The 25,794-nt window shown below is 44.6% G+C and overlaps 1 protein-coding gene across 2 annotated transcripts in view; it reads right to left on the bottom strand.

The window, feature by feature from the left end:
• Window positions 1–7,013: 7,013 nt before the first annotated feature.
• The window catches only part of LOC147679617 (telomerase protein component 1-like), a 110,365-nt gene continuing 91,584 nt past the window's right edge, over window positions 7,014–25,794 (bottom strand). For both annotated transcript variants that reach the window (XM_086943187.1, XM_086943188.1), the window contains exons 12-15: window positions 21,015–21,236; window positions 19,950–20,045; window positions 19,520–19,608; window positions 7,014–9,519 (exon numbers count right to left, since the gene is read on the bottom strand). In XM_086943187.1, coding sequence (XP_086799313.1) covers window positions 9,399–9,519; window positions 19,520–19,608; window positions 19,950–20,045; window positions 21,015–21,236 — 528 coding nt within the window. In that variant the 3' untranslated portion in view covers window positions 7,014–9,398. The remainder of the gene's footprint in view (window positions 9,520–19,519; window positions 19,609–19,949; window positions 20,046–21,014; window positions 21,237–25,794) is intronic.

A 25,794-nucleotide genomic window follows, 5' to 3' on the forward strand; every position in this document is an offset into this window, starting at 1 on the left:
TTTTGAAATTGTGTGGATGCTTTAGAGAACTTAGAAACTACCACCATGCGGTCGGAGGGTGTCTTCTGTTTGGGTTGTAGCAAAGAAGCTCTGGTGCATTTTTCACTCCTCTGGATAGCCATGTCTAGTAGAGGGGTAGGGTATCCACGTGCTCGTAAACGTTCCAGTACTGTTTTGATTTGAGTTTTGCTTTCATCAGATTTGGAAACTATTCTTTTTACCCGTAGTATCTGGGCGTACGGTAAGTTGTTCTTGAGTCCCATGCGGTGGAAACTCTGATAGTGTAGAGTTGAGTTCCTGTCAGTGGGTTTTCGAAAAATGGTGGTGGACCAATCACCCAGTTCTCTTGTTATTTTGACGTCCAAATAATGGACGCAGGATGTGCTGTAGTCCCATGTAAATTGAATCCGTTGTGTAACTTGATTCCAAGTGTTGAGGAAAGTTACTAGTGTTTCGGTGGTACCTGCCCATAAAAGAAAAATGTTGTCGATGTAGCGGAGGTATAACCGACCATGTTCTTGCCAGTTATCTTGAGATAAGATGTGAGTTTCTTCAAAAATTCGCATGAAAATATTCGCGTAGCAAGGAGCAGCCGAATTTCCCATGGCCGTGCCGTTGAGTTGTAAAAACCATTTGTCAAAGACGGTGAAGTAGCTGTGGTATAATGTGAATATGGTAAGTTCCATCAGAAATACTTTGAGGTCATGATCAATGTCTGATTGGGCCAAGGTTCTTTCAATGGCGTCAATCCCTCCGTCATGAGGGATTGAGGTGTAAAGGGAACTGACATCGACTGTACACATGATGAGATTGGAGTCTTTGAGTTGGTTCATGACTGGGTCGAGTTTCAGTAAGAAATCCGTGGTGTCTTTTACAAATGAGTCTGATGTAGTAACAAATGGTTGGAGATATTTATCCAGGAATTTTCCCACATTTTCGTGAATGCTGCTTCTTGTCGACACAATGGGCCGAAAAGGAGGATTGGTCGGGTGTTTGTGAAGTTTCGGTAACATATATAATACCGGAGGTTTAGGATTATTAGGTGTGAGGTATCTCTTCGTTCTCTCATTGATGGTGCCGTTTTCAAAGGCCCTGTTGATAATAGTGATCAAGTCATTGGTATATTCCCGGGTGGGATCCCCCGGAAGGACATCATAGGTATTGGAGTCCCCAATGTGAGCTGTGACCTTTTCTTCATAAAAGGTGGTGTCCATGATGACCAGGGCACCTCCTTTGTCAGCATTATGACAAATGATGTTGGGATTGTCCGCGATTTTTTGAAGTATGTTTCTCTCCTTGCGAGTAAGGTTCCCCCGTGTAGCTGGTTGTAGGAAAGGAAGGTTCAATAATTCTTGTTTAACCAAGTTCTCGAAGGCGTCAATAATTTTGTGGCTTTGAGGGGCCAAAAAAGTACTGTGGGGTCGTAATCCTCTAAGCATGTCTTCATCCTGGGTGGTGATAGGATTGATGTTTTGGAAGTAATGTTCCAAACGTATATTACGTATCAATTTGAACGTGCTCACTTCGAGTTCCAATGTATTGGTACTGGTGGTAGGGACAAAAGATTGCCCTTTCTGTAAGATGTGAGAACTATTTACTCAAAAGGGAGAACTTTTGGATCCGCTATTTATCCATGATGGTCCCCCTGGGGCTCAACGACCGTATTGAATTCCTGTGTTATTTATGATCTGACTTTTTTATTTTTCATTTTCTTTGAACGCATGTACATATATGATGTGTCATCTCTCTTGTTTATCCCTGCTCCGAATAATCGCGGGTCTTTCCGCACCTTTCAACATGGCACTCACACTTTCTATCTTTGGACCGTTTAGTCCTTTTCCTCTGTTTAGTCCTTTTTCTCTGTTTAATGTTCAGTATTTCCTTCCTCATTCTCCTCCCCCTGGTGGTTAACCACCTTGGAACTCCGCGGAGTCCTAGCGTAGTCATCACACTTGTGAGTACTCGGGCTTGGGACTTTGTTATTTTCTTCACCATTGGCGGTTACATTTTTCGGCGAGCACGGCGTATCCCGCTCGACTGCTTCTTATCACGCATGTTTCAGGGCTATAACGTTTCACTATCCTCACGTATTACTTTTCCTGGAACCTCTGGGCACTACGTTTATTTTAGGTTCGACAAGAGCACTTGGGACTCTAAATCTTTTCTATTACGTTTCTTTAACGTTATTTTTAAAGACACATCACCTTTATCCTCAGGATGCACACCGCATGTTACTTGTTTATGCATTGTGTCTTGGTTAACGTTCGATATTGAGATTACAGCTGGCATTTTTGTTTTTGTTCGTAGAGTAATCCCCCTGACGACGGGCTTCGCCCGCAATGCATTGGGTTGTGTGATGAGAAAACACGCCTGAATTTATGTACCCTGATTTGGATTACAATTGCTGACATGCATTGCAAACAATGATACTTCACCAATGAACTTGAATAAACCCGGAAATCTGAACTTTTTCCGTTGTGAATACAAATTATTGATTAACCGTTCAGTGAACTAGACCTCCTGGTCCTCCTTAAGTTGTGCGCAAGGGGGGTTCTCTCCCTAGGCGGGAGAGCTTCCTTTTAGTTGTTTACTCCACACTGCCTGGCCAGACAGTGTTTCCCCCAGCAGCACACAATAATTCTTTATTACTCCAACATTTGGTTCACCACAGCTGTACGAGCTCCACAATATTTGTACATTTCCTCATTGTCTGTCCACGGACCTCGGCACGCTTTTATCATGAATTTTGAATCGGTCTCTGGCATGACCGACCAAAAAGCAAGTACTTTCGCCTACACTACAGATGATGCAGATAAGATTTATGGCATGATACAGGATGACATCACCGCCACGGGCAATACCCGTAGTGTAGAGAGCAATCTCCGGCAATTACTCTACCTACTCAAAAAGCAATCGAATCAAAAACTTCACGCCAGTACCCTGATACGGTACCATCGTGTCCAACGGATCCCGCGTGGCCTATGGGTCCCTCTAAAACCACTCCTATGCAAGAACAACACCAAATTTGTTGAACGCTGGTACTCTATTCTTAATAAGTGCTCCCTCGATCTCATCTTATTGATCGTAGAGGAATTAGCCAAGACTTTGGATGAACTCACACAAGAAATCACCAGCGTTAGAAAGGAACTAGACGACGCCCTGACCGAAGAAGAGCTAAAGAAAATGCTTGAGGACATCAACACACAACTAGACAAACATATACGTGAAACCCAAGAGAGAAAATTGAGAAAATTTAAAAGGGACACTATAGACTATAAACTCGGCGAGGTGTACACCTGGGCTGAGGTATACGCCCGCCGACGTCCCAACAAACCGTACAATCCGTTCTCTGCCAATGAAACTTCTTCCTCTGAAGATGATCAAAGAGCAAGACCCACACAGGCAAGATCAGATACTGATGCCCAGATTCCGAGCACCTCAACTGACACTGCGGTTCCTTTTTTAGAGTCAGGTCCCAACCAGCAAAAAGATCCCGGGGGGAAAAACCCGCTGAGGAACCAGAAAAAACTCCGCCTACAAAAAGCAAAAAACCGAAAGGAAGACGCTGAACACTGAGGATAATCTTGTCATTAACATTTCCTCTACCACACTGTCCGATGAAGAAACTCACATCTTACAGAAAGGGCAATCTTTTGTCCCTACCACCAGTACCAATACATTGGAACTCGAAGTGAGCACGTTTAAATTGATACGTAATATACGTTTGAAACATTACTTCCAAAACATCAATCCTATCACCACCCAGGATGAAGACATGCTTAGAGGATTACGACCCCACAGTACTTTTTTGGCCCCTCAAAGCCACAAAATTATTGACGCCTTCGAGAACTTGGTTAAACAAGAATTATTGAACCTTCCTTTCCTACAACCAGCTACACGGGGGAACCTTACTCGCAAGGAGAGAAACATACTTCAAAAAATCGCGGACAATCCCAACATCATTTGTCATAATGCTGACAAAGGAGGTGCCCTGGTCATCATGGACACCACCTTTTATGAAGAAAAGGTCACAGCTCACATTGGGGACTCCAATACCTATGATGTCCTTCCGGGGGATCCCACCCGGGAATATACCAATGACTTGATCACTATTATCAACAGGGCCTTTGAAAACGGCACCATCAATGAGAGAACGAAGAGATACCTCACACCTAATAATCCTAAACCTCCGGTATTATATATGTTACCGAAACTTCACAAACACCCGACCAATCCTCCTTTTCGGCCCATTGTGTCGACAAGAAGCAGCATTCACGAAAATGTGGGAAAATTCCTGGATAAATATCTCCAACCATTTGTTACTACATCAGACTCATTTGTAAAAGACACCACGGATTTCTTACTGAAACTCGACCCAGTCATGAACCAACTCAAAGACTCCAATCTCATCATGTGTACAGTGGATGTCAGTTCCCTTTACACCTCAATCCCTCATGACGGAGGGATTGACGCCATTGAAAGAACCTTGGCCCAATCAGACATTGATCATGACCTCAAAGTATTTCTGATGGAACTTACCATATTCACATTATACCACAGCTACTTCACCGTCTTTGACAAATGGTTTTTACAACTCAACGGCACGGCCATGGGAAATTCGGCTGCTCCTTGCTACGCGAATATTTTCATGCGAATTTTTGAAGAAACTCACATGTTATCTCAAGATAACTGGCAAGAACATGGTCGGTTATACCTCCGCTACATCGACGACATTTTTCTTTTATGGGCAGGTACCACCGAAACACTAGTAACTTTCCTCAACACTTGGAATCAAGTTACACAACGGATTCAATTTACATGGGACTACAGCACATCCTGCGTCCATTATTTGGACGTCACAATAACAAGAGAACTGGGTGATTGATCCACCACCATTTTTCGAAAACCCACTGACAGGAACTCAACTCTACACTATCAGAGTTTCCACCGCATGGGACTCAAGAACAACTTACCGTACGCCCAGATACTACGGGTAAAAAGAATAGTTTCCAAATCTGATGAAAGCAAAACTCAAATCAAAACAGTACTGGAACGTTTACGAGCACGTGGATACCCTACCCCTATACTAGACATGGCTATCCAGAGGAGTGAAAAATGCACCAGAGCTTCTTTGCTACAACCCAAACAGAAGACACCCTCCGACCGCATGGTGGTAGTTTCTAAGTTCTCTAAAGCATCCACACAATTTCAAAAAATCATACGTAAACATTGGTCCATCCTGACATTGGAACCAGACTTCAAAGGGCTGTTTACACAACCCCCCATCTTTGCATTCACCAGGGGAAAGAATCTCAAGGAGATCCTGAATGAAACCAGTGGACCTAAGACTAAGATCACTTACAGTGGACTTAAAGCCTGCCACAATTGCAGCAACTGCAATAACTGTATCCAGGGCAACTCAATTAATCACCCTATGAAAGGCAACCCTATAAAATTGAAAGTGAACGCTACATGTAACAGTAAAAATGTGATATATGTCTTAAAATGCCCATGTGGTAAATGTTACGTTGGCCATACGGAGAGGAAGATCCGCACTAGGATCTTAGAGCATAAGAGCAACATTCGCACTGAGAATCTGAAATCTACTGTGGCTACTCATTTCCTGGAAAATAGACATTCAGTGGCTCAACTAAAATTCCAAATATTGGAACAAGTACCTATTACTGTGAACAATAAGAACTATTTACTCAAAAGGGAGAACTTTTGGATCCGCTATTTATCCACGATGGTCCCCCTGGGGCTCAACGACCGTATTGAATTCCTGTGTTATTTATGATCTGACTTTTTTATTTTTCATTTTCTTTGAACGCATGTACATATATGATGTGTCATCTCTCTTGTTTATCCCTGCTCCGAATAATCGTGGGTCTTTCCGCACCTTTCAACATGGCACTCACACTTTCTATCTTTGGACCGTTTAGTCCTTTTCCTCTGTTTAGTCCCTTTTCTCTGTTTAATGTTCAGTATTTCCTTCCTCATTCTCCTCCCCCTGGTGGTTAACCTCCTTGGAACTCCGCGGAGTCCTAGCGTAGTCATCACACTTGTGAGTTACCGGGCTTGGGACTTTGTTATTTTCTTCACCATTGGCGGTTACATTTTTCGGCGAGCACGGCGTATCCCGCTCGACTGCTTCTTATCACGCATGTTTCAGGGCTATAACGTTTCACTATCCTCACGTATTACTTTTCCTGGAACCTCTGGGCACTACGTTTATTTTCGGTTCGACAAGAGCACTTGGGACTCTAAATCTTTTCTATTACGTTTCTTTAACGTTATTTTTAAAGACACATCACCTTTATCCTCAGGATGCACACCGCATGTTACTTGTTTATGCATTGTGTCTTGGTTAACGTTCGATATTGAGATTACAGCTGGCATTTTTGTTTTTGTTCGTAGAGTAATCCCCCTGACGACGGGCTTCGCCCGAAATGCATTGGGTTGTGTGATGAGAAAACACGCCTGAATTTATGTACCCTGATTTGGATTACAATTGCTGACATGCATTGCAAACAATGATACTTCACCAATGAACTTGAATAAACCCGGAAATCTGAACTTTTTCCGTTGTGAATACAAATTATTGATTAACCGTTCATAGAACTAGACCTCCTGGTCCTCCTTAAGTTGTGCGCAAGGGGGGTTCTCTCCCTAGGCGGGAGAGCTTCCTTTTAGTTGTTTACTCCACACTGCCTGGCCAGACAGTGTTTCCCCCAGCAGCAACCAAGAATTCTTTATTACTCCAACATTTGGTTCACCACAGCTGTGCGAGCTCCACAATATTTAAACATACATCCTAGTCATACATTTTCTGCCTTAGGAATTTAAGTAGATATTTTTAACCATAATGTAAAATTAGAAACATGCAATGCATACATCTTGAATTAATATCAGGAATTATTTGATATTAAAAATGGAAAGAAACATCGTGGATTCGCATAGCTAGAGAATGAGAAGAAAATTCTGTAAGTCACAGAATGAGGCCATTCAAAATCAGAATTACAAAAATTAGTTTATATAATTGACATGCCGCTCTTAATCACAGTACATCGCATGCATGATATTCTCTTTTATTTGGTTATCTCTTCTATTCTTCTGTCTTGGAAGCCAGAGGAAACAGGACCAGAATATAAAGAAGGGAAAAAAGATCAAGGTTGATTGCGAGAAAAAACTGGGAGAGAAAGAAAGGCGAGCTCTAAAGATATGAGGGCAAGAAGAGACTAAAACGTTAGTGAGAGGGAGACACCAAAGATACAGAGAGGTTGATAAATACTTTTTTTTTGGTTTTGTTGTGGAGCTATTGGAGAGATGAAGATCAAATTTGATTTGGGAAAACAGTACTTTGGTAGGCTGGAATAATGACCAAGACAGCAGTTCTGAGGTTCTGGAGTGAACTCCTAATAGAGCACCAATGGAATAAGCTTGTGGATCTTTACAGTAACAGCTACAGTCAGGTAGGGAGACCAAGCAGACCACTGAGTATAAAAACATGTTTCATCATTATTCCTGTAAAAAGCAGAAGAGTGCTTGGGTTTGGATATTTGGCAGAAGTATTCATCAGTTGTTTCTCTACAGCGAAGGAACAGCCATTGCCATGTGTTTTAAGCAGGAAATGTATGCAACTATAGAAACAAAGTATTAGTTGACCTAAGATGATTACTCTAATGTTTTTTGTTTTAAATCATTCATAAAAAAATATAGACCAACAAAGAGTCCTGTAAGGCCTTTTTTTCACCACACTATATGTTTGCTATAAATGCTTAACGTTCTATAACTAGGAACAGCAGATGCAGAATCCCAAGTTCTGAGGTCAGCTCATGTATCTGCCTTGATGTAGCACAAAGACTTATTGGAATTTTATCAATCGTCTCTTCTTGAAGGCTTTGACAAAAATAATTATAGAGATGTATTTTGTTAAAATCTTTCACACTCACTTGCCCGTTTCTTTTTAAAAAGGGTGCATATTCAAGTTGTTGAAGTTATATTATTGAACAATGGCGTTGGCTTAGTTCTCAAGAATCATGCCTACATTCAAAATATTGACAGTAAGACATTTTTATACCACCGAAGGGCCTTTACAGAGACAACTGTAAGGTTCCTCTGCATGGTTCATGAAGTTCATCAGATATAAAGTAACTTTGTTGACTGGGCCAGACCTCGCAGCCCAATCGAACAGCATGCGTAATCATTTACAAGTCGATTTAACTTGTGACCATCTCCTACTTCAGAGCATAGTTATTTTCTTTATTAACAGTTCATCAAACAACAACACTTGTGTTGTGTTGACATAATATAATCATCTTGCGTTGACATGATATAAAACATTTTTCCTGTTTGTCAATTTTCTTTTAAATCTTTTTGGTACTAAGCCAATTTAGTTCCCTTTCATGAAACGTGTTTGGACCTTGCAGTCTCAATGCTTACTGTATTGCTATTTGAGTTGTTGATCCTTCCCGTTGCCCCTTCCCAGCAGCTCCCATAGACTAATTACTGGTTCAGGATACCAATGGTCTACCTGCCTCTAAAAGGTCTGCTTAGCAAGGTATTATTGAACATGTTGCAATAATCTTGTATTGGGCAGTGTTTCCTTATGCCTAGATGGTAGGTTGCTTTAGCCTATGAAGGAGGCTGGAGGAAAGAGTGCTTTGAAAATGACCTGAGGAGGGAGCTAGGAGGACTTTGACAATCACTCGAGAGTGGAATTTATCATTGAGTCCATCTACAATGATGTGAGAGGATGCAGAGCACAGCGTGCTATGAAAAAGAGGTCTTAGGAGAGGCAGATCATTGATTACTAAGATAATGAGGCAGCAGCGAAAGCAGACTGGAATGAAGTGATACATCAATGAGGTGGGAGAGGAAACAGATCATGGAAGTCGAAGAAGAGGCAGAACATAGAGTGTGGGAGAGGTGGGAGAGGAGGCAGAGTGTGGGTTGTTATTCTAATGAGGTGATTGAGGAAGTAGAGCATGGAGCGCTGGGACAGGGAGATGGGTATGGGGCTGACCATGAAATGCTATAAAAATGAGGTAGTAGAGGAGTTAGATAATGGATTGCAAACACAATGAGAAAGGAGAGAAAGCCATGAATAAAGTGATACACGGTGGAGAAAGGAGAAGTGGAACTGTGTGATGTGCTAAGACAATGGGGTGGCAAGGAAGCAAAGCATGGAGTATTATGAATAGGATGTGGAAGAGGAGACATGGCATAAAGTGCTATACCACAGAGATGGGCGAGGAGGCAGAACGTGGAGTGTTTGGACAATAGGGCAGGAGAAGCAGAATGCTATGGCAGGGATGAGTAAGAGAGGATAGATAGTGAGGTGAAATACTCAAGCAGATGGAAGGCACAAATGTGAGTTGTGCATAGGAATAGATAACTCACACCTTTATTACAGCGCACCAGGAGAAAATAGCACAGTAGTGACATAGCAGAGCGGGAACTGCAGATTTGGGGAGATGAATGTGGGATTTGCAGACAAAGCATTCAGTCATCCCAAACCTAGGAAAGAATAAAAACAGACAATCAGATCTATACATCATGTCACTCCCATCATGTGCATCACAGAGTGAAATACTGAGAGCACAGGCATCTGCTGCTTCAGGATGCAAGACAACACTATCAACCACAGCATCATTACACAACTCAGTAGATCCATTACATGGCACGCATTGTCCAAGCCAAGACATTTAACGCATAGTAGAGTTGGTTAAGCATCCCAGACTGATCATGGAGATAATTCAGGTGGAACATATCAAGGAAGGGTTGCACATACACTGCCAGTCTAGATTTAAGTAGATTAGAGATTCATCTAAACAGCATAAGTTGATGAACAACCATCCCAAAGGATGGTTAACTAATCCCAGTGGTGTAACAAAACTTCCGGGAGCCCTGCAAGGTACAGGGAGCCTCCCCCTCCAGACTCAATCAGGAGTTCGCAGACCAGAGTACTGTGTTGAGGGGGCACCCTGCAGCTCAGGGCCCTGGTCTATGTTACACAACTGACTAAGCCTAAGATAGGAGGTTTTACAAGGCATTATATGTATACTGCAAAGCCTTTGACCTTGTCTTTGGATACTGGAAGTGCCCACATCCTTCAATCAAACAGTATTCCCCTAACTGAAGAAAGCAATGCTGAGTGGTAACAATGAAAGATTACAGAGATGGTTGGCACAACAATGTAATTTATCAAAAGTCCAATTTAATGGTGACTATGGATTTTACGTAAATATACAGCATGAGTGGGTTTGAAAAATAAGTTTATCCCTGCCTGAGAGCCTAGGCATTAAATCATTCCATTTGGCCACACTGTCTCTTCCCCAGTGACTTTGAAGAAGCATGAAATACCTTTCTGCGGGAAGGAACAGAGGCATGTGCCTAGCAAAAGGGTTTATGGGAGGAATGCACAGAGTAGTTAATCACTGGTCATCTACTCCACCTATCTTGGAATGCGACAGGAAGGGGTTGAACAGGAACTGCAGAGGGACATCACACGGCTCCGATAGGAAGACCCATGATAATATAATAACACTAGCTAATGATATGTACATTGAAGCTGCCTGCTCTCGGCCTGGCTTTCTCTTTTGACTACAGAGAGATTTGGATTTGCAGCAAAACAATCTGAAGTGAAGCAACATCCTTTTAAGGATTATATTATGCATTGAAACCAATTTCTATCGTGTGACCATAGAAAGGAAAGCTTCTCAGAACACAACTGGACTTGAAGAAGAACAGAGATAAATGATCTGCTCCCCGTGTCTACCTGAGGGGAGGACTGAAGGTGGGCCTGATTGCACCTGTACCCAAGGACTGGAAGTGATTCTCAAATATCAGCGCAACGGGGCGTGGCTAGCAGCCGATCATGGCGGCAGCATAAGGGACGAGCTCCGCAGCTGAAGCGGCCTCTTCGTCAATCCGATATATAATCCGATACATTTTCTAAGCCCTACAGGAGGGTACCAGAGCCCAGGACCGGGTGGAGTAAGCAGCGACAAGCGGTGACAAGATCCGACGTCTGGTGACCGAGATACGTCAAAGCTGCGATTTGGCCTACCCCGACCTCTTAAGCCGGGGCCTCCCCTGGTTGAGTGGCCCAGCAGGAAGTACAGGCGGACCTGGGAATCCAGACTGGAAGTGCCCGCGGGCGCGGGAGACGGCAGAACGAGTGCCTCCCGGACAGTCAGACGCAGCGAAACACACAGACCACGGGGGTGTGGCGGACAACAGCACTGTCCCCGGCGTTCCGACAGTCCCAGTGGTCGACACAAGCGGCTCTGAATGTCATGGAACCGGTGACGAAGGGGACGTCCGCCATTTTCTAGATCGAGGAAGGTGCTGCGCACTTGGCAATTACCGGCGCTTCTCGCTCTACGGCTCACCCTACTAAGGCTTGAATACTGTATAATTGGTCTGGGCAGTGCGTCCACGCCACTCCGCACATCCTGGAGCGTAGGGGCACGAGGAGCACGACAATCAGCGGTATGGCGGGGAAAGGTCCCAAGGGCGGCGCCACACAGACCCGCATCGAACGGTATACCTCCGACAAGCCAACCGCCTCCCCGGCAGGGAAAGATCAGGGAGGCAAGACGACCGAAACCCCAGGGGGTAAGAAGGCGACGCTGGACGATGTCATGCATGCTCTGGCTCAGCTACAAACGACCGTGGGTACGATTTCCACGGATGTCACTTTGCTCAGAGCGGACCTCCACAAAATGTCGGAGAAAGTTAAGAACATGGAGGTGGTCACGAAATCTCTAGTGGAGGACGTCTCCGAACTCCAACGGGAGATGGGGAAGAAGGCGCAGGACAATAAAATGCTCCGGGAGAAACTGGATGAACAGGAAGGATGTTTGAGGCGGAACAACATCCGTATTATTGGAGTACCGGAGTCGGAAGGAATTAAAGCCATGGACCTCTTTGTGGAGAGCCTGATCACGGATGAACTGAAGCCAAAAGGGCTGTCCAACTTTTTCTCAGTTGAAAGGGCCCATCGGGTACCAGGAGGCCAACCAAAGCCGGGGCCGGCTCCGCGGCCCATAGTAGCCCGTTTGTTTAATTTCCGTGACCGGGACGCCATTTTGCAGGCGGCCAGAACCTCTCCTCCTCTTAAGATCCAGAACGCTACCATCGCCATTTTCCCCGACTACACAGCGGAGGTCGCCCGTCGGCGACGAACGTTCTTTGAGGTGAAAAAAGAACTGAGGTCAAGAGAACTACCGTACTCCATGCTCTTTCCTGCGAGATTGAGGGTGGTAGCAGAGAACAAAACGTGGTTCTTCGATAACCCCGAAAACGTGCAAGAATGGTTGGAAGGCTGGAGGCCGGGTCAGAATCAGAGACGGACGAATCGACCCAAGAAGGACCGAAATGGAGGTCACCGCCAGGACTCCCAGCCTTCGGGAGGGGGACCAGAAAACAGCGGCTCTTTGGGAGCAGAAGGCGGCCAAGAAGAGTTCGAGGAACAATGAGCATCAGACTCTATTTTGTTACGGACATTTAATGCTGCGTAAGCGCTTCCCGCCATTGGACACTGGGTGAAGGGCCTCCGAGGGTGTGAATGAGAGACTGCCGGCAGCGGAGAGTCCCTCACCCCAACGCGCAAGTACATTGTTTGGGGGATGGGGTATGCACTCTGCTCAGTTGGGGGGGGCGGGCAGTTTTGAGTCCGTGCAGCAGGGGGGCAGGGAGGGGGGGAGAGGGATTTGGGTGAGTTTGCACTACGGGACCCTTTGGTCCTGCGAGTTTTTGTTCTATGCACACATATGTTTACTGGTATGTTTCATTCTACTGAGAGCATCTGGTCTATTTGGGGCGATGAGGGAATGGAATGTTGGAAAGAGTCACACTTGCCCTACACCTGTCTCCGCATGCCACCTCACATACGGCGAGGGGGCTTCATAATGGTTCACCATCTTTCTCATGGCTGGAACAGATAACCACACCACACCGAACCCATTGCTCGTCATATCATGGAACGTTAGGGGTCTGGGGGATAAGATCAAGAGGGGACTGGTGCTACAGGGAATTAGAAGACAGGGGCCTGCTCTTGTTCTCCTACAGGAAACACACTTGACGGGGGCGGCCACGAAGGCCCTAGACAGGAGAGGCTATCAAATGATAGTGCATGCGGAATTCACTTCAGGGTCCCGTGGTACGGGTATTTTGCAGAAGAAATCCTCCCAATTTATTGTGAAGCCAACAGCAGTCGATGCTCATGGCCGCTTTGCGGCAGTTCATGGCCAGTGGGAGGGGAAATTGTTAAATGTAGTTTCCGTATACATACCGCCAGCGCTACACTCTGTGGCCCTGCCGGACCTTGGCAGATTCTTGTTGGACCTCCCTGATGGGGACCTACTCATAGGTGGGGACTTCAATATGACACTCACGGACACCCTCGACCGGTTTCCCTCCCGCGCACACACAGAAGGACCCAGCAGGCTCCAGACCTTTCTAGACGCACAGGGATTGGTGGACATATGGCGCACACTACACCCTGGCCAGCAGCAATATTCATATTATTCGGCCACTCATAATAGTCTCTCCAGGATAGACTACTTTCTCGTATTGGGCAACGGGCATCTTACTGTGGCCGAGACAAGTATACAGCCGAGGGGCATCTCGGACCACTCTCCGCTCACTCTGACAATCACTACCACAGACACTAAATGACAACGGTTGTTCCCGGTCTTCCCTGGATATCTTAAAGTCCCACAGATAGGTGAAGACCTGAAGAAAGCTACCTGGCTTTACTTTGAGGAGAATCGGTCCTCGGTAGACTCCCCCTCTACGTTATGGGAAGCGTATAAGACCGTGTTTAGGGGCCAAGCCATTGCCATTGTTGCGAACCACAAAAAAGCACACAGGAGGGAGGCATTAGAATTGGAATTGGGCCTCGAGAGGGCCAACACCGCCCATATGGCAAATCCTTCGGACGACACACTCCACGACCTACAGGTCCATCAACGTCGCCTCACCGACCACTTAAGGAGGGTCACGGTGTCGGATATTGCTGCGACACAACACAGGGTCTACGACATCGGGGACAAAGCTAGCAAACTCTTGGCGTGGCTAGACAAGAAGCAGGGGGGAGGGAGAAATATCCTACAGCTCACTGACTCGTGTGGCGTCGTCCACACCCGCCCTGGCGAGATAGTGGAGGTCCTTGCTGATTATTTTAGTGAAGTATACACCCCTACGACAGTGGTGGCGGAGGATGAGGCCCGTGTTGCCCTTGAGCATGTGCCCCTGCCGAAATTGACGGACGAAGCGTCGAAGGACATCGACGCGCCCTTGGCGGTGGATGAGATTCAACTAGCCATTGGCTCCCTTCATTCGGGTAAGGCCCTGGGCCCCAATGGAATTCCCATCGAGTGGTTTAAAGCCATGACAGAGTCCTTGGGTACACCCCTTATTCAAATGTACGAGGAATGTAGGTTGAAGGGGATGTTGCCGCCGGACCAGCGGATGGCGACTATTGTAGCCATTCCGAAACCGGGTAAACCCTCCAGTGAATGCTCGTCGTATAGACCCATCTCCCTTCTGAACCCAGAGGCCAAAATTATCGCTAAAGTGTTGGCGAACAGGCTCTTGCCGTGCTTAACTCAATTGATTCACCCAGACCAATCCGGCTTCATGCCACATCGAAGTACGGCCTTAAACCTCCGCAGGGTGCATGGGGTTGTGGCGAGACTCTCGCTACTGCGAGAGCCAGCTGCGATCCTCTCACTAGACGCCAAGATGGCGTTCGACATGGTGGAGTGGAACTATCTTTTTGCAGTGCTTGCACGTATGGGCTTTGGTCCGGTGTTTATCTCCTGGATCTGCATGCTCTACAAAGACCCCGTAGCCAGAGTGGTAGCTAATGGCCACATTTCTAGAACCATACATCTAGGTCGTGGCACGCGACAGGGGTGTCCGCTTTCACCCCTCCTTTTTGCCTTGGTTCTGGAACCGTTGGCGGTTACTATTCGCACCACGCAGCTCCTGAAAGGGATCCAATGGACCCCGCAATGGGAGGATAGAGTGTCCCTATACGCGGACGACATGTTGATATACCTTACTGACTTAGAGGACAGCCTTCCTAACCTCCTGGCTCTCTGTAATGCACATGGGCGAGTCTCGGGCTACACCATTAACTGGGCGAAATCGATAATTTTCGAGCTACGGGGGCCACTCCCACCACTCCCGGACTCCTGTCCGCTAGAGCTAGCGCTCACTTCTTTTAAATATTTGGGGATCCATATTACCCGAGACGAGGCAGAGTTCGCACGGCTTAATTTGCAGCCTCCCTTGCTCCGCCTCCGTAATGATGTGCAACATTGGAAAGAACTCCCATTGACACTACTGGGAAGGGCAGCGCTCTTTAAAATGATGGCCCTGCCGCGCTTCTTGTATATTCTTGAAAATGCTCCACGTTTGGTACCGGATAGCTTCCTCCAAAAGATAACGGCACAGATCACGGGCCTGCTCTGGGGGAACCGGCCAGCCCGGATCTCGCACATAAAATTGAATAGGGGTTGGTACGACGGAGGCATCGCGTTGCCCAACATACGGCTGTACTACTGGGCGGCCCAGCTTAAGATCCTTAATCAGTGGATACACGCCCCGCAAGAGGATCCAGCGTTTAAAGCAGATAGGGCACAACTGGGTACGAACAGTTTGTTGGCCCCACTGTACCACCGCGGTATTGCGGCAAAACTCATTGGCCCCACGAAACACACTGTTCGTCTATGGTATAAGGCGCAAGCAAAACTGAAATGGGATGGGACCATCACAAAACTTACGCCTCTATGGGACACGAAAGCATTGGGACATTTACGACGCACTAAGGGCTTCACGCAGTGGGATAACATCGGGATCTCAACTGTGGGGGACCTATGGACGAGGGAGGGGGTGATTCCTTTTGCGACTCTACAGGAGCAGTATGAGCTGGGGGATAATGAGCTGTACAGGTACATACAGGTTAGACACGCCCTACAAGCGGCAATTCCACCAGACACATCCCCACCAGAATCCTCCCCTCTAGAGGACCGCCTACTCACAGACTACCTACAGGAAGGGGCGACATCGATGACATACCGTAAGTTGATTAACAATATGCCTGACCCACTAGAGAAGCTGAAAGACAAATGGACGACGGATGTAGGAGATTTAGACGAAACCGACTGGAACGCAGCCATGGCGTCCCCTCGTGAGGCAGGCATATCTTCCAAATTCCGCCTGGTACAGTTAAAGATTCTGCATAGGATTTACTACACTCGCACAACACTACATAGACTGCACAGGGCGGATCATCCCTATTGTCTCAGGGGTTGCGGGGCAGAGGGCACGTTTATACACACGTTATGGGAATGTCCGTTGATTGTTAGCTATTGGCAACGGGTTCTGCGTACCATAGCCCAGGCACTAAACACCTCACTCACTTTGGACCCGCCTGTGAATGTCTGGGAGCCTACTGACCTTACCTTTTATGCAAGAGCGTGGACCACAGTGGGGCTGGTAACGGCCAAACGAGATATAGCACAGAAGTGGGGGTCGGCTGATCTCCCCACACTGGCTCAATGGATCCGAAACATGGACATGCTCATGCTGACTGAAAGAGCGGTATATAAATTACGGGATAATCCGCGTAAATGGAATGGGGTCTGGCAGCCTTGGAACTCCTATAGGGGGGACATATGTGAGCCACTGGATGAGGAAGATCTTGAGGGTTCTGAGAGTGAAGAAGAACACTGATTGGGTATGGGGTTGGTTGATGGGCAACGCATATGGGAGCGGGATGGATTTGCGCTGGGAGTTTGCTGGGGGGGGGATGGAGTGGGGCTCGGGGCATAGGAATGTCTGATTGGTCCCTGTTATGACGACTGTGATGCTAAATGCTGTTGAAGCTACTTCAATGACATGCCGATTTATGTGTGCAGTTTTTCTGGTTTATGTTCGCTGTTATTTAAAAAAACATAAAACGCAAATTGTAATTTTCACGGTGTACCTATACTCCCTTTCATCAGATCACCCTGATTAACGAATTTGTAACGCAACTGTTGGGAACTATCACAATGCTTACCGTCTCACATTTACCTTGTGTTATGAATAGGCCCTACGACTGTACGTTTCTATGTGACTGATGATGATGATACTATTTGTATTTTGCAACAAAAATAAAACATTTAAAAAAAAAATATCAGCGCAACGTGCCTCCTTTAGGCTCATGCACGAAAAAAGCAAGGCATTTTAGAAGGACCAGCTTGCTCAGCAACTGAGATGGAGTGCGTGTTTGACCCTGTCTCCCACTGTTGATGGTTGCTGGTTACCCTAGAAGTCTGGTGGCTTTATGAGTGACCAGGAAGAAGATATTCAGTAACCTAAGAGATCTGGAGCTATTTGGTTGTACCAGTGGGCACAGTAACTGGCCCTACTCTCCATCCTGGGTGAAACAGAACAGTTCTTTTTGTTGCACAAGGATGGCCTCTAGGGCCTGTTTTTGGTAATGCACATAGACTTACATTGACACTTTGCAGTTTCTTGATGGTTTTTAAAATTGAAAGAATTCATATATTTCAGTTCCATTAATCCATATTTGACTGTTTTGCATTATATTCTTATCAGGTTGTTATGCTTTTTGTATAAAACTATTGTAGAAATGTTGCTGTGTTGCTTCCAGTGTTTAATACATGTATCTTGAATAACCCATCCAAAGTGTTTATTATCCCCAAACTTGGAAAACAACCACAGTTGGAGTAGTGAGTTGCTGGAGGAGCTACCAGTGGGTTAAAAATGGTATTTCCTTCTAAAAAGACATCTGGAATGTAGAGTTCAGACCTTACGTAATGTGGAATTACTTTAAGGTCACAATAGTTCTGATGAATGCAGCTCACCTAGATAGGAATTAAATGTAGACTAAGTTTAGTGCTACACCCATACCGGGTTCTAATGGCACAGGGTCATTTTTCGAAGACAAATAATAAAAATAATTGGCCAACCACTACACAGTTTTAGAGATGGACCTAACCCCTTCCAAAACAGGAAAGAACTACCAACGTTCTTCAAATCGTTTCTTCACCTCTAGTTAAACTCTCTTTGCATGAATGAGGCGCCTGCATCCTGTTTGTAGGAATCCTTAGAAAAACAGGTTAGAACACCACTGTAGTGCTGACGACCCAGCAATAGTTAGGACTCAAAGTACACTGAGCTGGATCACATTACCTTTCTGCTTTGTGACCGTACGAACCCATGTTTCTACAGTTTCCCTACCTTATTTACACCAACCCTCATCTTTTTATTAAGCATTATCAAGTGTATTGCCTGGTTTTTGGATTGTATTTCTGTGAGACTATATATATATATATATATATATATATATATATATATATATATATATATATATATATATATATATATATATATATATATATATATATATATATATAGAGAGAGAGAGAGAGAGAGAGAGAGAGAGAGAGAGAGATCTATATGTATGTATATATATATATATATATATATATATATATATATATATATATATATATATATATATATATATATAGAGAGAGAGAGAGAGAGAGAGAGAGAGAAGGAGGTGTACATATTATGTATTGTTTCTATCACACTTGTCTCCTACTAATCTTTATATTATCGTACACCATCCTGTATATAAGCTTCTGCTATATAATACGTTTGCTTCTATTACAGTTTGAAAATTAACTTTCCTTGCTGTCAAGTGCTACATCGCCACGTTGTGGGCCTTAATCACACGGTTTTAAAAACTATTTGGGCAAAAAAGAAGTTTATGCCAACCTCGGATTTATACATTTTGCAAAACTGCCGCAATTCCAAGTAGCTATCACTAAGCTCAATTCACTGAGGAAAACTTGACTAACTTTGATTTCGAGGTATCAGAAAGAGGCAAAGCAACAGGGGATGAGGGGATGAAAACTCTGAAACTGCAATTTATGCCCCACAAAGACCTCCACTACTTTTAATGATGTGGCATTGCCACCTGGAGAACTACTGTACCCTCTGGTATATTTTAATTCCTATGTGGTATTACTGCATCATTTTCACAGCAGACTCCTATTGTGCCCTTTAAACTATGCACAACAGACACATATACAGGCAAGGAAAATTAAGCAATTGGTGAAATCCTCCGGTCACATTTTCTAATCCCGAACAGCTTAATGAACAATTGCTACCCAAGCTACAGATACACACAGTGTCCATAACATCACCATAAGACCACTCAGACTCTGGCATGAATGGAAGCCTCAGCTCTGTATGTAGACGTGTGCCAGAGCAGCTGTTCCAGGTGCAAAGCAGAACGTGTGCTACACAAACACTAGTGACACACCGTGTCATAACCTGTTTACTTGGAATAAAACTTTAAGAAACTGCTGCTCTGTAGAGACAACACATTACATCGTGTCATGGACGGCAGTGTTAGCCAAGTGACATCAGAATGTTTTTTAGGTCAATGTCTGTATTCTAGGCTTTGTATTTCGCCGTTTACCTGTAGTGCAGATGACAAACATAGGCCTCCTTTCCAAGCGCTAGGACCGTCTGTCCACACATCACACAGCTCTTGCCATTCAGGAACAGCTATAAAGGTAAAACACGCTTGGTAAAATGTCATCATAGTGCCCAACTTTAGAGGATGATTTGAGAATAAAGTCCGTAGAGAGATAAAGTTAAGAACAGAAAGAAAGAGGCGCAGATGACATAAGTGTTTGAGTGGGATGGCTTGGGAATAATAAAAGTGAAAGATGTTTAGCATGCCACTTAAGGAGCACGTAATAGGCAAACTGTGAAGTCTAGATGGAGTGAAGGCAGCAATCTAGGAGAAGAGAGTGTATTTAAATAAATGCCAGGAAAGAGAAGAGGTCATTTGAATTCTATAGCCAGAACATTTATGTTGGCTGAGGGTCTTGTAATGCGCTCACCTGTCCAAAGGCTCCTGACCGAACCGCACACATTGAGCAGATGAGGGCAGGCTGCCTCATAAACCCTTGCCTAGTGGGTTGAGTACAGCGAAGATCCTACAACGGAGAACACAATATTATCTGAGCTTGGGACAGCTACTGTCACTTGCAGCAACAACAATTTACCATGGCAGATAGCAGCTCCACCCAGTACCTAAACTTAACCCACTCCATCTGTGCCAGCACCACCTGAACTACACCACTTCATCACATGACAAACATTCTCATACACTTGCTAAACCAAAACTTCCTTAAAACTACACATAATTGACCCAGTCTATACCAGTCAAACTTGCTTCCACCAACACATGACTTATCAAGTATCCTCTCTCAAAATGTCTGTACTTAACGTATCCACACCTACTCCTGAGCCCAGCTGACCTACTCGATATCACCTGTGTTACACTTTATAGGATTGATACAGGAGACAAGTATCCCACGCTTTTATGGATGCAACATGAGCACACAGTGTGCCTCTACAAACTAAAGGAGTTATGATGTGATTATACTCCTGATGTTCCACTACCATCTGATCCACTCCCAACTGACACATCCTAACTTTAACCTTCTACAATGGAATTTCTAGTTGCAGCGGATTACTTCTGTCCAACTAACTCAATCATGACCTCTACAAGACACTTTTTTTAGCTTGTTATTCCACAGGGCACATGAGTTTCAACTATATGCTCTTTATTTTCATTCTAAGCCAATGCAGTTGAATTTTAGATATGTCAAGTGTGCAACAAGGCCCATCTTCTTCATTCTCATCCGTTCTAAATCATGCAAACCAAGCACAACACAACCTATTAGTCAGAGATACTACAATCCACAGAATTGCCGTTTATAGACAATTGGGGCTTGCGAAAAGAAACGCATGAGGGCTTGATCCGAGGTGGGTGTCTCTGCAAGGTGTTGGGAATTCAAATGAGCTGCAGATACCTTTGTCTGTGTTTTGAAACTCAATTACTTCAAAAAGTATTTTATCGTGGAGGACACGAAGCAGACATGATTGTCGTTAGTGCTTACCTTGAGATATTTGTATTTGACATTAGCAGGGAGGAATCTGGATCTCTGGTCTTTTCGCAGGAAGTTCACCAGTCTGGCATTAAAGCATCCTTCTTTTAGTAACCTCGGTACCTCCATGACTACAGTCGCCTCATCAGCACATCGGTACTCAAAATAATCTGCAAGGCTCAGGAGATAATTCTGCTGAACTTCCTTCTCCACCAGTAAGCTTTGTTTCACAGCCTAAAAGTTGAAGGAGACCAGAAAATGTTACCCCTTGCCTAAGAATATGTTAATGCAAGGAGCAGCGTTGAGAAGAACAGTGATTGAAATACAACACTGGTTTTAAGTAAGTTCATACCGTACCATAGAAAGGGGAACCAGATGTTTTTGCTCCAGATAGAACAACAAAGTAAGACAGTGATGACCACAAACAAGCGAATTAAGCGACATTTTAAAATGTTATGAACAGATCCAAAACACTACAGACAAATCCCCTTCACAAACGGGAAAGGCACTTGCAGAGTCATATCAGTGAAAAACAAAAGAAAACTAACTTTAAGCATGAACAAAATGATCCTATTGGGAAATACTTAGGATGTTACCAGATCCAGCTGCACAGAAGTCCGGATTAGAAAAACTAATAAAGTGAATCAAAAATAAAATTTAAAAAACAAGACTATTCCATAAAGGGGAGGGAGTGTCTGTATACTTGCCCGGAGAAAAGAAAAAAAAGGAAAATAAGCTGTGGGGAAAAAATAAACTACTCCCATGCCTATAAAAGTGGCCACCAGCAAAATACTAGCAAAAAAGCATAAGCAAACTCACTGTGCGCCTGAGAGTAGGAAATGGCAGTCAACCCTTGAGACACAACAAAATTAACAGAAACACTAGTATCCTAAACAGTGAGAAGTTAGGAAGGGAGCCTGCTGGTTTCTAGCACAGCAAAATTGATAAACAACAGTTCTCATAATACAAAGAATAGCATACCTATAAGGACAGTATGAGAAAAGAAATATTCGTTGCAGGCGACGCCCAATTCACAAAGCCATTTTCTGCTGTACAACTATGTTTACAACTAAAAATCACTGCATGTACACCTGTGTGGTATCAACAAATGAATACCAAGCAGGCAAACTGTTCACAATTACACAGTAATAAACCGAATACAATGAATGGTGAGGGAGTTTGGCATGTAGATATTGAACCCCAATGATGTTATTAAGTTAGAAGATTTGCCAACATCTGGTGGTGGTTGATGACTGCCTCAGGAAGCCCGCCTTCAAAAATCAGTCTTCGAGGTGGGGGGAGAATGGAACCCCTGAATTGTGAAGATGTGTTGCAACTACCACCATCACTTTCATTAACACCCAAGGAACACTGGAGAGGGCAAAAAGTAGCACTGCAAACTGAAAATGCTCCTGCCCTATTGTGAACCACAGGTAGTGGTTGTGGGCCTGCAGGTTGTCGAAATAAGCATCCTACAGGTTCAATGCTACCCTCCAGTCTCCAGGACAGTTGGCAGACAAGACCCGGGCTACGGTGAACATCTTAAAATTGTCTTTAAATTTGTTCTTTTGTGGTAAGGCTTTTAGAGGGCAAAGGTCTAAAACAGAATGAAGGCCTCCGTCCTTCTTTAGGACCAGGAGGTAGCAGAAGTAATACCAAGCTCCTACTTCCGCGTTGGAAACCTCTCTGTAGCACCTTTGGCCACAAGGGCCAGCACGTTCAACTGCAAACAGGACAGATGTTCTCCAACAGTTGCCCTGAAGGCAGTGGAAAGTGTGGCAGAGTAGAAATAAATGGAAGGCTGTAGCCGCAGTGGACAATTTGCAGCACCCGCTTGTTCAGAGTGATTGTTTGCCACCCTTAGATGCTGGATACTGTCTCCGGCAACGTATATGTGTCTGGAAGGACGCTCTAAAGCAATTTTGAGGCTGTGGCAGGTGGGGGGTGGGGACTGAGCTGCACATTGCCTATTCTGTCCTAGACATTGTCTATGGAATCCACAGCCACAAAATGGCTGGGAGGCATGCTACATTGGTGGAGTCTGCAGCAATGGATCAGTGTGTGTCAACTTCTGTTAGGATGTTGGTTTTTACCTCCATTGTTGGCAAATAGGAATCAAATACTTCAGCTACCTTTCGCATGATAACAGCGAAGAAGACATCATCTTCAGTAGCAGGACTAGGGATGAGACTAGACCAGTGTCTGGGGAAGTGTCCAAACCACTGGCATTTTGTAATTCCTCATGCCAATTGTCCTCGAAATATTGATGGATAAACTCATCCCCTTCATGATAGTTTTCGTCAGAATCTGTGCCGAAACAATTATGATTAACTTGGGCCCTGCCATAGGGAAAGGGTAAAGTGTCCGAGTTTTATGGTTTGTAGGAGAGGTGTGGTCCAGTGGGATCAGGGCTTGGCCTCGGTAAAAGTCAAGACTAGTTTGGCTTGAGGTCACAGAGCACAATAGGCTGTTCATCTTCCTCCGGCATCAATGTTGATGCATGAGGGCCTGATGCAGGTCGTTGAGCTGGGTATGAAGTCGGCACCAAAGCAGGTGCATAACTCCAAACAGATTACATGATTCCAGCTTATGCTGAGGGCAGATCAGTGAGCAGAAGTCCAGGTGCAGATCCTCCTGGCTCCTAGGGCCCAAAGGCGCACAAGAGGAGCTCATAATGTGCCAAAAAGGTGCAGCATGGCCTTGAAGAAGGCATTGCTGATGGACCCCAGATTTCTGGTATCAGGATCAGACTTTGAATTGGCTCTAAAGGAGTTTGAGATTGCAAGTGAGACCAAGAGGCACATTGAAGCCCCTGCACTTTCTCTGAGTTCAAGAGTGGCGGGAAGGGGCCAAGTCCCACTTGGCTTACTTTTGTTTCTTTTTTCACTTACTCAATGACTTTGACTGTGATTATAATCTGCAGTGGGACAACTTCAGGAGTGTCAACAGAGACTTCCTTTCAGCTTCAACCGATCATGTTGTGGAGTCTTTTCGATATTAGGTGACATAGTGTTGTCTCAAGGTCCATTTAACCTTCGTTCATCTGAGCACTGTGGTCTAGGCGTCGTAGTAGTGTTGTGGCCCCAAGCACCAAAGGTACGCCTCTTGGGGTTCCATCACAGACATCTATTTACAATAGTCCTTCCAAGTTTTGAAAAATTTGGTTTTGGGGGGTGAGATCGTTCCTTATGACCACCGGTATAGTTAGTTAATTTTGAGAGAAAGTTGTCTTGTCAGAGACGAATGAGTAGCTCTGGATCACCTCTGATGGCGCTGAAAGAAAGGAACGGACATCAGTGTGCAAGGGTGGTGCTTATATGCATTACTGCACATCACTTCTGGAGTGGAACGATGTTGGCGTGAAGCCCATAACACGGTCTGCCGCCCCACGGGAGCACTACATGATACATTTCCGGATCTTGTCTGACTCCTGGGGAAAATTCAAAAGGTGAGAAAACAGCGGTTAGAAGTATCTATCAGAAAGAATAGATTGAGGCACACAGAGTGACTTCATCCCCAGTCGTTTGGTGAATATAGACTGCAAACATTTTTTGTGCATGTGATATTTATGGGGTATTTGTAGGAGACTAAGCCTTGGGGTCTTATATTTGTATAGTTTTTCCTTTTGTGGCATTATGATCGGATAGAGGAGCTATGACGAGAAAACAGACATTCATTCCATATATTACACAGTAAGGAACCAAATGAATAGAATTCTGCAAAGTGCACAGAACAACGAGTAACTCTCTCAGCATGGGAACATGATGATCAGAATACTTTGACATGAAAATGTTCTTAGGCCAAGATATTTTCAATATTCTAGAGGACCAGATGTCAAACACTGCTGATTTCCTAAACAAGAAAGAGTGAAAACAAGGGGTGAACTCTTCAAATAAGCCCCAAAGAGCTACGCAGAAAAAAATCAGAACACAAGAGAGTGAGTTATCCACACAAACAGCCACTGTGAGCACAACTAAGAAAGAGGAGTGACATATAGGATTCCCTGAGCACAAGAGTACACGTATCTGTGAGTTTTACAGATAAAATCTATTCAAAAAATCATTGTCCATATCTGTGCATCCATATTATGAGATGTCCTTATTTTATTTTCTCAGTCCAAGATGTTCACGAAGACTTGTGGATACAGCAGTACAATCTTGATACAGTATACAACAGCCAAACGCCAACACGTGTTTCGTCAAGGGACATTACCCAATGACTTCTTCAGGGCCTAAAACTCTTCCACTTAGTGTCAAAAACAATCCGGCTCGTATCAAGGACCTTTATTGTATAATTCACATTCAAATGCTTTTTCAACTAGTTCAATAGTTACTGTCTTACTTAGTATAGTATTCTTGGTATGTAAGATCAGGCAATATCAGCCTTAGTTCTGTGGAACCATCGTAAATATCTCGGGTTCCCCCAGCAAACCGACTGTCCGATCCTATTTTCAAAACGCTGTTTTGAAAATAGGATCGGACAGTCGGTTTGCTGGGGGAACCCGAGATATTTACGATGGTTCCAGAGAACTAAGGCTGATATTGCCTGATCTTACATACCAAGAATACTATACTAAGGAAGACAGTAACTATTGAAATAGTTGAAAAACCATTTGAAGGTGAATTATACAATAAAGGTCCTTGATTACGAGCCGGATTGTTTTTGACACTAAGAGTGAGAAGAGTTTTAGGCCCTGAAGAAGTCATTGGGTAATGTCCCTTGACGAAACACGTGTTGGCGCATGGCTGTTGTATACTGTATCAAGATTGTACTGCTGTATCCACAAGTCTTT

Source organism: Lissotriton vulgaris, chromosome 11 (genome assembly GCF_964263255.1).
Source record: "Lissotriton vulgaris chromosome 11, aLisVul1.2, whole genome shotgun sequence".
NCBI classification, from domain to species: domain Eukaryota; kingdom Metazoa; phylum Chordata; class Amphibia; order Caudata; family Salamandridae; genus Lissotriton; species Lissotriton vulgaris.